The sequence below is a fragment of the Tasmannia lanceolata genome, unplaced genomic scaffold (genome assembly GCF_043159265.1).
Source record: "Tasmannia lanceolata isolate RefF3 unplaced genomic scaffold, GAP_Taslan_0.1 ptg000020l, whole genome shotgun sequence".
NCBI lineage: Eukaryota > Viridiplantae > Streptophyta > Magnoliopsida > Canellales > Winteraceae > Tasmannia > Tasmannia lanceolata.
This window is the reverse complement of record NW_027518697.1, coordinates 6,010,971-6,022,798: the sequence shown is the minus strand read 5'-3', so window position 1 is coordinate 6,022,798 and position 11,828 is coordinate 6,010,971. Positions and strand designations below refer to the sequence as shown.

Sequence of the window (11,828 nt, the reverse complement as noted above, 5' to 3'; positions counted from 1 at the left end):
GTGGTTGTGGGGTATAAAATGTGGTTCCGTAGTGGTTGTGGGGTATAAAATGTGGTTCCGTAGTGGTTCCGGGGTATAAAATGTAGTTCCCTAGAGGTTCCGGGGTAGAAAATGTGGTTCCGGAGTGGTTGCGGATTAGAAAAATTGATCCCGTAGTGGTTACGTGGTATAAAATGTGGTTCCATAGTGGTTGTGGGGTATAAAATGCGGTTCCGTAGTGGTTCCGGGGTATAAAATGTGGTTCCGTAGTGGTTCCGAGTTATAAAATGTGGTTCCGTAGTGGTTCCAAGGTATAAAATGTGGTTCCGTAGTGGTTACGTGGTATAAAATGTGGTTCCCTAGAGGTTCCGGGGTAGAAAATGTGGTTCCGTAGTGGTTCCGAGGTATAAAATATGGTTTCGTAGTGGTTACGTGGTATAAAATGTGGTTTTATACTGGTTGAGGGGTATAAAATGTGGTTCCATAGTGGTTCCGGGGTAGAAAATGTAGTTCCGTAGTGGTTCCGAGGTATAAAATGTCGTTCCGGAGTGGTTGCGGAGTAGAAAAACTGATCCCGTAGTGGTTACGTGGTATAAAATGTGGTTCCATAGTGGTTGTGGGGTATAAAATGTGATTCTGTAGTGGTTCCGGGGTATAAAATGTGGTTCCGTAGTGGTTCCGAGTTATAAAATGTGGTTCCGTAGTGGTTCCAAGGTATAAAATGTGGTTCCGTAGTGGTTACGTGGTATAAAATGTGGTTCCCTAGAGGTTCCGGGGTAGAAAATGTGGTTCCGTAGTGGTTCCGAGGTATAAAATGTGGTTCCGGGTAGAAAATGTGGTTCCGTAGTGGTTCAGAGGTATAAAATGTGGTTCCTTAGTGGTTCGGAGGTATAAAATGTGGTTCCGTAGTGGTTACGTGGTATAAAATGTGGTTCCATACTGGTTGAGGGGTATAAAATGTGGTTCCGTAGTGGTTCCGGGGTAGAAAATGTGGTTCCGTAGTGGTTCCGAGGTATAAAATATCGTTCCGGAGTGGTTGCGGAGTACAAAAACTGATCCCGTAGTGGTTACGTGGTATAAAATGTGGTTCCATAGTAGTTGTGGGGTATAAAATATGGTTTCGTAGTGGTTCCGGGGTATGAAATGTGGTTCCGTAGTGGTTCCGAGTTATAAAATGTGGTTCCGTAGTGGTTCCAAGGTATAAAATGTGGTTCCGTAGTAGTTACGTGGTATAAAATGTGGTTCCCTAGAGGTTCCGGGGTATAAAATGTGGTTCCGTAGTGGTTCCGAGGTATAAAATGTGGTTCCGTAGTGGTTCCGGGGTATAAAATGTGGTTCCCTAGTGGTTCGAGTTATCAAATGTGGTTCCGTAGTGGTTCCAAGGTATAAAATGTGGTTCCGTAGTGATTATGTGGTATAAAATGTGGTTCCCTAGAGGTTCCGGGGTAGAAAATGTGGTTCCGTAGTGCTTGTGGGGTATAATATGTGGTTCCGTAGTGGTTAGGAGGTATAGAATGTGAATCCGTAATGGTTCCCGGGGTATAAAATGTTGTTCCAAGGTATAAAATGTGGATCCGCTGTGGTTCGAAGGAATAAAAGTGTGCTTCCAAGAATGTAACTTATTGTTCCAATTGTGGTTGTATCATTGTAAATGGTTGTTCATATATTACTTTGTATTCTAATTTTATGAGGGTTTAATATTGGTTCTTATCCTAATAGGGTTTGCGAAAATGGTGGTATTCTAATTTTATGAGGGTTTAATATTGGTTCTTATCCTAATAGGGTTTGCGAAAATGGTGGAAAGAATGGCTTCTTTTATGTTACACGTTGATGGGTACTTGAAGGATAAAGTATCATTTGAGTATATTGGCGGGACGAAGATGTCTTTAATTGTGAATCGGAATATAAAATTTGCAGAATTTGAGTCTCTAGTTCACCAAAAAATCCATACCACAGCAACCGGTATCTCACAATCTATACAATGTCGATATGTCGTGGATCCATATCAAATCGTGTTGTACGACATTCGAAATGACGATGACCTAGCTATGGTGATGATGGTTTTTGAGAATAGCCTCTTCAATTGTATGAGCCTGTACATAACCAAAGAGTACAGAGTAGGAGGAATTAGTTCTGCACCGAGCCCCATCCGGAGGTAAAATATTCAGTAAGGTGGAAATTGTCATTCTTTGAACTCTCATTCCATTACACTATTAGGTGATGTGAAATTTGTCATTGCTCAGGAATATGAGGGATCGAATTCAACATTATGAAGATCCTATTTTATATGGAAATATTTGTGAACCTTCTTCTCGTCCTCTTGAACCGCCATTGAACCTCATAAATAAATCCATCCGTGCAGCGTCAGCAACACCTAATCGAAATGATTTTATAGCTCCGAAGAACATACAAATATTGGGCAGAAACCGAGAAGATACCAATATTCCTCGGAATCCGAAAAGATATTCAGTGGACTTGAACGAAGACTATGAGGACCCTATTTTTAATGTGACAGAGGAAAATACATGGTAACATATGAGCACTGCCATGTAATCTTGTAATTACTAATTACATTTACTTCGCCAGTTCTATGTTTCTCTCATACAATATTCATTCTAACGTACTCCCTACTGTGCAGGCACGATGCAGAGTTCAGCAGGGATTTCCATAGTGATATGCATGTTAGTGATGGCATTGAATGCGAGGATGGTAACAGTATAAAGGGTGATGATTCATTTGGTGATGATGACTTCGTTGAGGACAGTGTGCGCGAAGGTGACTTTGGTAAGGAAGATGAGTGCGAAGCTGTACGCCCCCTCATTGGTCTACAGAACGTTGTGGGCGACCCGTTGTGTAATACATATAGAAGGGAGCGGTTGGAAGTAGATGAGATGGTTGTAGATGAATTAAATGAGGGACGTATAGGACTTGAGGAGATGAAGGTGGGGGGAATCTTCCCGAATTTGAAAGTATTTAAGAAGAAAGTGAAAGAGTACGCAATTGAACGGAAGTTTGTATTCGTCCCAGTAGATTCAAAGCCTACAAAGTATGCTGTTAGATGCAAGGATAAAAGTTGCCCCTTCAGAATCAGTGGGAGAATTTCTTTGGATCATGTTAAGGTCAAAAGGTTTGTGGCAGAGCATACATGCTCAGGTACTATGAGGGGTAATGACCATCCCCTTGTCACAGCAGCTTGGGCAGCAGACACCTGTCTTGGGTTATTTCCCTGCCCAGGAGACGTGAGGCCTACTTTGATAAGAGCATACATCAAGGATAAGTGGGGTATAACCATAAGCTATGTGAAGGCTTTCAATGCGAAGGTCATTATACACGAAAAAATGTGTGGAAATGCCGAAGCGTCTTACCGCATCCTTCCTGCATATGCTGAAGAGATGGAGAGATGCAATCCTGGCACCGTTATGTGTGTATATCGAAGTCGTCAGCTATGGACGGGTGGAGATAATACATTTTGTCGTTTATTTTGGTCATTCGGCCCTAGCATTCGCGCCTTCAGTCGAACAATTAGACCACTGATACTAATTGATGGGACACATTTGCGAGGCAAGTATAAAGGAATTTTATTAGCTGCCACTGCAGTAGATGGTGACGGTGGATTATTTTCGTTAGCATATGCAGTGGTTGAGAATGAGATGTATGAGAGCTGGCTATGGTTTCTTCGTTTACTCCGCCAAAGGGTGATACCAGCCGAAAAAAACAACAACGAATTCACTATTTCCTCTGATAGGATGAAGGGTTTGCCTAGAGCTATAGACGAAGCATTGCCGGGATCATACCATAGCTACTGTATTCGTCACCTCAATGCCAATTTCCTGAAGACCTTTAAGAGCCAAATACTTTGCAAACTTTTTTCGAGAGCCGCATATGCTTTAAGGGAGAGAGACTATAAGGAGACGATAGAATGTATTAAAGCGAAGAACGCAAAAGCAGAGAAATGGATATCTGAGATTCCTAAAGAAAAGTGGGCTAATGTATACTTTAAAGGGTCTAGGTGGAATATGTTGACAACTAATGCAGCGGAGTCCTTCAACAACGTATTAAAGGGCGCACGGGAGTTACCCATCGCGGCTCTAGTCGATCACACTAGATGGAAAGTACAAGAGTACTTCCACCTTCGCCGCAAGGCTGCTTCTGAATGGACAACGCATTTGACCCATAATGCAGAAAAATGGTTAGCCAGATCATGTCTGTATGGCAGTAAGTTCACACCCCGGCCGTGTAGTTGGAATGAATATGAAGTGATATCGTCAACTAATACGGATCGTGTGGACTTAGAGCAGAGAACGTGTACGTGTGGTCTGTTCCAAATTATGGGATTGCCGTGTGGGCATGCCATAGCAGCCATGGGAGTCAACAAGCTGGACAAATATAGGTACCGCCAGGATTGGTTTTTGGCTTCAACTTATCGGACTACATATGACGACGTGATTCACCCTACTTTAGATCGCACACAATGGCCGGAGCCATCCCATGTTTTAGAAGTAGTGTTGCCACCACGAGTAAGAAGACAGCCTGGACGACCCAAAAAAGTACGAATGGAAAGAGGGCTACAATTTGGACAACATCACAACTGCAAATCATGTGAGGAACCTGGACACAACAAAAGAACGTGCAAAAATCCCCCCCTTGTAAATCTTCAGTTAAATATGACGCCCATCGGTCCATCCGCACCTACAGAAAATACGTATGTTCCATTATTACTCACTTGATATGATTTCTCTATCAAACCCATCATTTTATTGATTGTTGCATGTTTTTCTTGTAGGTCCGGTGTCTCATTCGCACCTCCTTTCTTTGCTTAGGGATGGAGTTGTTGGTTTGTTTGTACAAAGTGGCATTGATTTTGGGACTCTTCATACTGCACATAAATATTTACTCACACAAAATTTGTATAAATTAAACGTTATTATAGACTTATAGTATTACATTGGTTGTACAGCTGACTGTGACTGTTGTAAAACTTATCATTAATGTATCATTGGTGTTGGCAATATCATTGGTTTTACTCACTACCGAAAAGTCAGTCGGCCCACATTGTTTGGATCATCTAAATCGTTCATTTTATACGGCGTCACATATATTGGGTGTGCTCAAATAATCAGGTCCATCGAATCGAGGTAATCCTTCCATCTGTGGACGAATTCCGATCCAATACTCGGATTTCCGAAGCAAGTCCAGTAGGTTCGCAACTCTACTGGAGTCCCGTCGGAAGTCCGGAAGGTAGTTCGGATTTCCGATGCGGAAATCCGAACCAATAGTCGGCTGTCAGACGGAAGTCCAGTAGCTTCGCAACTCTACTGGAGTCGCGTCGGAAGTCCGGACGTTGGTTCGGAGTTCCGACACGGAATTCCGAATCTATTCTCGGATTTCCGACGGAAGTCCAGTAGGTTCGCAACTCTACTGGACATCATTCGGAAGTCCGGAAGTTTGTTCGGATTTCCGGGTCGGAATTCCGATCCAATACTCGGATTGCCGAAGGAAGTTCAGTAGAGTTGGCAACTCTACTGGACATCATTCGGAAGTCCGTACCTTCCATCGGAATTCCGACGCGGAATTCCGATCCAATACTCGGATTTCCGTAATAAGTCCAGTAGAGTTGCCAACTTTACTGGACTTCATTCGGAAGTCCGTAAGTTGCTTCGGATTTCCGACTCGGAAGTCCGAAGTTCAATCGGAAGTCCGAAGGAATTCCAGTACATCAGCATATATGGTGTAGGACCGGGTTCATGTACAACTCTACACGAGGATCTACCAATTCAATGGGCTTGATCACATGTATACATCATTTGTGGCGCAAGATCATTCAGATTATATATTAATGATGATCATTTGGGTGGTGAACTCGTAATGTTAAGAAGTTGATGTTTAAAGCACATATCTTTTGTGTCGGATGGAGAAAAGAGTGGAATTGTGGAACATGTCAGTTTACCGGTCCCCACTACATTTTTCATCTTTACCCCAGTAGAAAGAGCTTTTTCCCGATCCTGGTCACTCAGAAGCTTTTTTGTTTTTGTTGTGTTTTAAATTTTTGTTATGAGTAAGCTGGGGTTAGGCAGGACCCCGACCAGATATATTTATGGAAACCAAAGATATACATGAAGTTTGAAAACAACCCCCTTACATAAAAGGGGGGAACAAAAAGAGGCAAGAAGCCCAAACAACAACATCCAAACACAGGACAGAACCTGCAAAAACAGTCTAAAACGAAAAAACAAAGCTCGAAGCCCCAACAAGCATGACAGCAACAAACAACCAGAGAGGCAGATCACCAGGCAAGGAGCAAGCCACAGCTACATAGAATCCGGGAAGTCCGGACGGCTGAGATTTTTCTTCCTCCCCAGGAGTGATTTCTTTGCGTTTGGTAGGGGCAGAATAGCTTGGAGATGAAGGGGTGGATTTCTGATCATAGAAAAGATTTTCCCAAGGGAGACTTGCAGGTGGCAATAGATCAATCCTCATCCAGAAGGTTGCTATTGAAGGACCAGATGTTGAAGCCATTCCTCATCCACGACTTCTTCAAGTTGCCACTAACGCTGAAGAGAGCCAGGATTTGGAACAAGCCTTACCTGCAAACAAGCACAATTATCATAATGAATAACTAGAACATTTTGGTGTTTCCCAATTGTGTGCAAAATATCCACTCACCTTAGCAGGTTCATTTCCGCCACCTACTTCAGGAACGAGGAGAGCAAGTATCGGATCACCCGCCAAGCAATTGAACTCTAATGCATGTACAACCAACAACAATGACTCCCAGGTAAGAATGTGAACAACTTATAGGGATACTTTCCCATAGACCCCATTCAACATTTCCGAAAGTAGGGAAGCTCGCATAGCCGTAATATCTTTCTGGGTGAAATCGAGGCTAGCGTCATGGGTAATGTATTCCATCTCTTTCAAAACGAACAGCCCACAGTCGTGGCTGCAAAACATGAAGCAAAACCGAGAAGAAGAATTAATCGTTTACGGAGGTATCGTAAACTGAAGTAATTGCACGTAACATACCTGTTACCTTGTAGGGGCCGATCGACCACTACATCAATGGGGAATGCAGTTATATCAATGTCTTTGACCATTCTGAACCATTTAACAAGGTAATCGACCTACAAATCAAGAATTCCGTACGTTAGGGCAATAGTAACAAAAATTTAATTAATAATTGCCATACGAATCAAGTAAAGAGTAGTACTCACAAGGGGTTGCACCTTCCTAGAATCCGTGTGACTGTAAAGAGAATCGTAAACAAGGAAGGAACGATGCCCCATATCCAACACGAGAAGTACCCAATGAACCATATCAATGTTAATTGGAATGAGTACTTTTCGTATCTCTTGAAGAGGGGTGTTCTCTACACGAGTTAGGAATCTGGAACATGCATCGGGACGTTCACATCTTTCGTCAAGAATAACTTGCTGCAACAAAAAAAACACCTTGTTAGAATTGCCCGCAGCTTCAGAAACAAAAACCATTACTTATAAGTTAATTTAATCTCACAGGTAGATGGGTAGCAAGGCAAATGCATGATCCCTTTTTTTTTGTTCGCCAATATTCGTCCCGCAAGTTCAAGTAATCCGTATATACATTAACAATCTACAGAACATACCATAGGTCAACGAGAAGGAATTTAAGAAGATATGTGTACCAACGCATTATTCACGCTTTACGTTACTAACTGAACCATATAACATCTTACCGGAGATGATATCCACCCTCTACGATCGGTTAGTATAAGCAAGTCTTCTTTACACATGTGGTACCCATCACTGTGAATGACTCTCTCACTGCAAATCGAGTAAAAAGTCACCTACCTCTATGTACCTTTGGTCATATAATTGTACTGAAACAACCTATGTATGAAATTAATCGGAGATATTAGAATTAAAAAACAATGTAGGTTGTACGAAAATTTACCTAGGTGCTAGCGCTGCCAATGCATCCACCTTCATCGCTGCAGGCCCGGTGATATTGCGAAGAGCATACATGCTTTTCCGGTTGCTTATGACATAAGGTGAACTGACTGCTCTACTAGGTTGTAACTTCCTTCCACGTTGCTTCACATTTTTTTCAATGCTCCCAATAACTTTTTCATCTTGTTTCTTATTTGATTTCTTACTCTTACTGAGGTTCAAATCAGGACTGTCAACCAAGATAACCATTTTAGCTGCAGCATCCCTGACATCCCTAGTAATTAGGCTATCAATAGAGATATGTTCTACGCTATCATCAACTATGTGTTTCCCCATATCATCTACAAAAACACCATCCCCTACTTCCCCCTTCTCAGTCACTATCTCGGCTTCCCCATCCATATTGTCGGCCTCTCGTTCCCTCTTTCTTGTTATCTTCGTTGGGATATTATTCCCTGACTCCAAACCTTCCCTCTTTCTGGAATTTCTCCCGAACAAATGAATTTTTACCTCCCTCATTTCACGTTCAACTCTGGTTAACCTCTCCAACAATGAACTATTTGTAACGGATTCATCTACTTCGGACTTCCCATGTTCCCCTCTTCCTCTCGTACTTCTCGTCCTTCGTTCCCTCCTCTGATATGTCGCAATTGGCCTCATTGGATCCCTCAGTACAGGCAGAGTTTGACCCATGCAATCCCCCACTGGGACCACAATTGAACCGACTGAATCGCAAGGAATACTACCATCGTCGTGTTGATCATCGAGTCGAAGTAGAGATTCTTCCCTTGTCGTAGCTTCGACCCTCCTAACCACCTGGAATACATTCCATATTACTAATTACAAATACGACTGTAAAAATAACACGAAAGACATACAACGACCAACATGCATTATACTCTCACCTCTGCGGCTTTCACCGTCCCACGAATAATACAGTTAATCAACTGTTGATGCTCCATCTTCTTCGTATTCATCTGAGCGGTCCACTTAAATAGACGCGGATACGCATCAGCAGAATTAGGTGCCCATAACGTCGTATGCTCAAATAGCCATACCTGATATCAAAGTAGATTAGATCCGCATAAGATAGAAACAAAAAAACTATATGCAATGAATGGAAAATTACCTGTAAAATAATAGAGCAACCCAATATATGTCCCTTTCCACCGAGTGCAGCATGTGAATCTAATGATCTGACCAAGAACTCATGAACGGGATAAGCCCATGCAACATTTCCTATAGTCTGCAGATCAATATACGGGAAGAGGCAAGAACATGCCTTATGGTCCCTCTGCGCAAACAAGACAGTGCTGCAGAATAACAATATCAAATGCTTCACAGTCGACTTCACGAAGTCTTCTTCGTCTGAATCCATATCGGCATGAATAACCTTGACGACCTCGTCAAAGGTGGCGGTTGGACCCCCAAACCTCCAACCATCCACAGTATCATTGCTAGACCAATCAAATTGCGGCCTTTCCCCAATCATACTTAAACCTAATATTTTAGCTACATCACTAACTAGAAATGGGAGTACGATGCGGCCCAAACAAAAAGCTTTCCGTTTGGGATCCCATTTATTTACCATTGTCGTCAAAATCTTCTTCCGCAACTCGACATCTTCGAGGCCCTCATGCAGAATCAAATCTGTAAATGGGGTATCCTTTATGAAATTCCTATGCACATCCCGTAACCGAATATTTTGTAGGGACTCGTGAAAGCGTGACGGACAGCATCTAGATAAGACATATTTCGCCTGCAAAAATGGCACTATTAAACAATTGAGCGAGAAAGAGCAGGAGATGCAGACGGAAAATATAACAGTTACTCACCATCACGAAAATGGAAACAATTGATGGGAAAGATCAACAATTTTGTTAACTTCGTCTGTATCTGTCGAAACCACCAACAATCACTTGAAACACAATATTAGTCTATTCAAACACAGTATTACTCCATTGAAACAACAAGGATAGAGAAACCATATGTAATCACTTTAAACAACACAGGGCTCCCCAAATAACTGGAAACAACCAGACGTAAAGATCATGAACACCATATATAACAACCGTACCTAATCCCTTCAAATTTAAACAATCAAACATCGGTTCAAACAACATATGACTCCCCAACTAATAGCAATCATAACAAACCGTACGAGACTCAACCAAAACCATTCAAACTTAAACCACCAAAAATCACTTCAAACAACCATAGCTATATAGATACTTGCATCAAATTCATAAGAACCATCAGAAACATACCATGCAAGTAAGACACAGAAATATAACGATAATAACATTTAATCCATCCATCCATAATAACATATGAAACCCGTATATAACATAACATCCATGAACCATTACAAAAAAAATAAAAAAATTTAAAAGAAACATAACATCCATCTATCAGCATAAATGAACCACAGCAACGCTCTAATGATCTGGGGGCAACAGATGGCGGACCAAGTTGGTCAGTGAAGAAACCTGGTCCGTGAGTGAGGTGACCGCTGTGCCGAAGTCCTGGCGGAGGGTGGAGATCTCGGTGCGTACCCCAGTCAAAGCTTGCTGAGTCGCCAATTGGTCCTGATGATGGGATTGTAAAAGCTGATGAACCGCGGTAAACTGCGCGTCAAGGTGCTGACGATGTGCACGAAGCTCCTGCGCAACAAACTCCTGTGATGCAAAACGCTGAGCCGGCTGACGAGGAGGGGGAGCAGGGCCCTGTATATCAAGCCGCATGGCCTTTATAGTTTTAGCATTGAACACAGTTGCGGGACTAAGGTGTTCTTCACCACCTTGTATCAACTTCTCATGGTTGAAGACATGCGTGAGAAGCATCCCGAATGGTAGACTAGCCAAGGCCTTCGTCCTCGTGTCCTCCATGAAGCTAAGGAGGATATAGCCAAGGTGAAGGGGTGTGCCGCGAAGAAGTCGGTGCATAATAAAAGCCTCAAAAGGCCGGACCATGTCAGCATTGCCTCCGCGAGGCGTGATATTGCTCGTCAGAATCTTGTGTAAGACTTTGCACATAGGGCTCAGGGAATTGTAGGATACGTTCGTTGACCCGTCAGTAGGTGGGCCTTGGCAACCAAGCTGCCCATAGGCGGCGACCGGATCATGTATACAGTCACTAATGTCATCCATGGTTCCGGGCCAAAAGTAGATTTCGTCGCCTGTGGTGGGAAGAGAGAGAACTTCACAAAACTTTTCAACTGTCATATGGATGGTTTTGTTGTTTACTTTGGATTGGAAGACCTTCAAATCTCTGTCGAATCTGTAATTGGCATAGAATTGCTTGACGAGAGTCGGGTACGAGTCACAGTGAATTTCAAGAAAATTGAAACCCTTCAAACAAATTGAAAACAATGTAACCATTGAAAAGCATTGAAAACCATGGAAACCCTAAATGAAACCATTGAAAACCTATATGCAACCATTTAAACCCTAAATGAAACCAGGCAAACCATTGAAACCATAAATGCGAGCCTAAACCATTGAAACCCTTTCAAACCAAAGATTAAACTATTGAAACCCTTTGGAACTAAAATTGGTTCGAACTATATACATAAAGAGAAACCAGATGAACCTATTGAAAAATGCCGACATAGAGGATCCTTGTTACGTGCAGAATCTGTACCAGTTATTTAGTTATTTTCCTTTATGTTAATTTTCGCGTAGGGTCACTCCCATCTATGTAATGGAGTTGGTTTTGAGTGATTGTGGTGTCAGTTATGGAGAGTAAGTTAAATTTTGGTTCCATCCCATGTTTGGTTGCCTTTTAGCACTAGGTTTTTTTTTAATCCCACTCTTGTAATGATTACTTGTGGGGTGAAATTTTTAATCCCACTTTTGTAATGATTGAAATGTCATCCCATCCCAAGATAACCCTAGGAACAAAAATAAACTCAGGAACCAAAAA

The 11,828-nt window shown here is 42.2% G+C and overlaps 1 protein-coding gene across 1 annotated transcript; it reads right to left on the bottom strand.

Annotated features, from left to right (window-relative positions):
* Positions 1-5,888: 5,888 nt before the first annotated feature.
* LOC143854868 (uncharacterized) lies at positions 5,889-9,917 on the bottom strand. Its single transcript, XM_077364986.1, has 10 exons — positions 9,740-9,917; positions 9,034-9,663; positions 8,810-8,962; positions 7,909-8,720; positions 7,691-7,778; positions 7,492-7,587; positions 7,191-7,409; positions 7,003-7,100; positions 6,643-6,919; positions 5,889-6,563 (listed from the first exon to the last, which is right to left on the bottom strand). Exons 1-9 carry the CDS (start codon positions 9,740-9,742, stop codon positions 6,772-6,774), a joined length of 2,247 nt encoding a protein of 748 aa, XP_077221101.1. The 5' UTR covers positions 9,743-9,917; the 3' UTR covers positions 5,889-6,563; positions 6,643-6,771.
* Positions 9,918-11,828: the final 1,911 nt, after the last annotated feature.

Coding starts and splice junctions, on each gene's coding strand:
- LOC143854868 (XM_077364986.1), bottom strand. Junction 8,721..8,809: donor GGACGGTGAAAGCCGCAGAG/GTGAGAGTATAA, acceptor AATGTATTCCAG/GTGGTTAGGAGGGTCGAAGC. Junction 7,779..7,908: donor TTGGCAGCGCTAGCACCTAG/GTAAATTTTCGT, acceptor CTCGATTTGCAG/TGAGAGAGTCATTCACAGTG.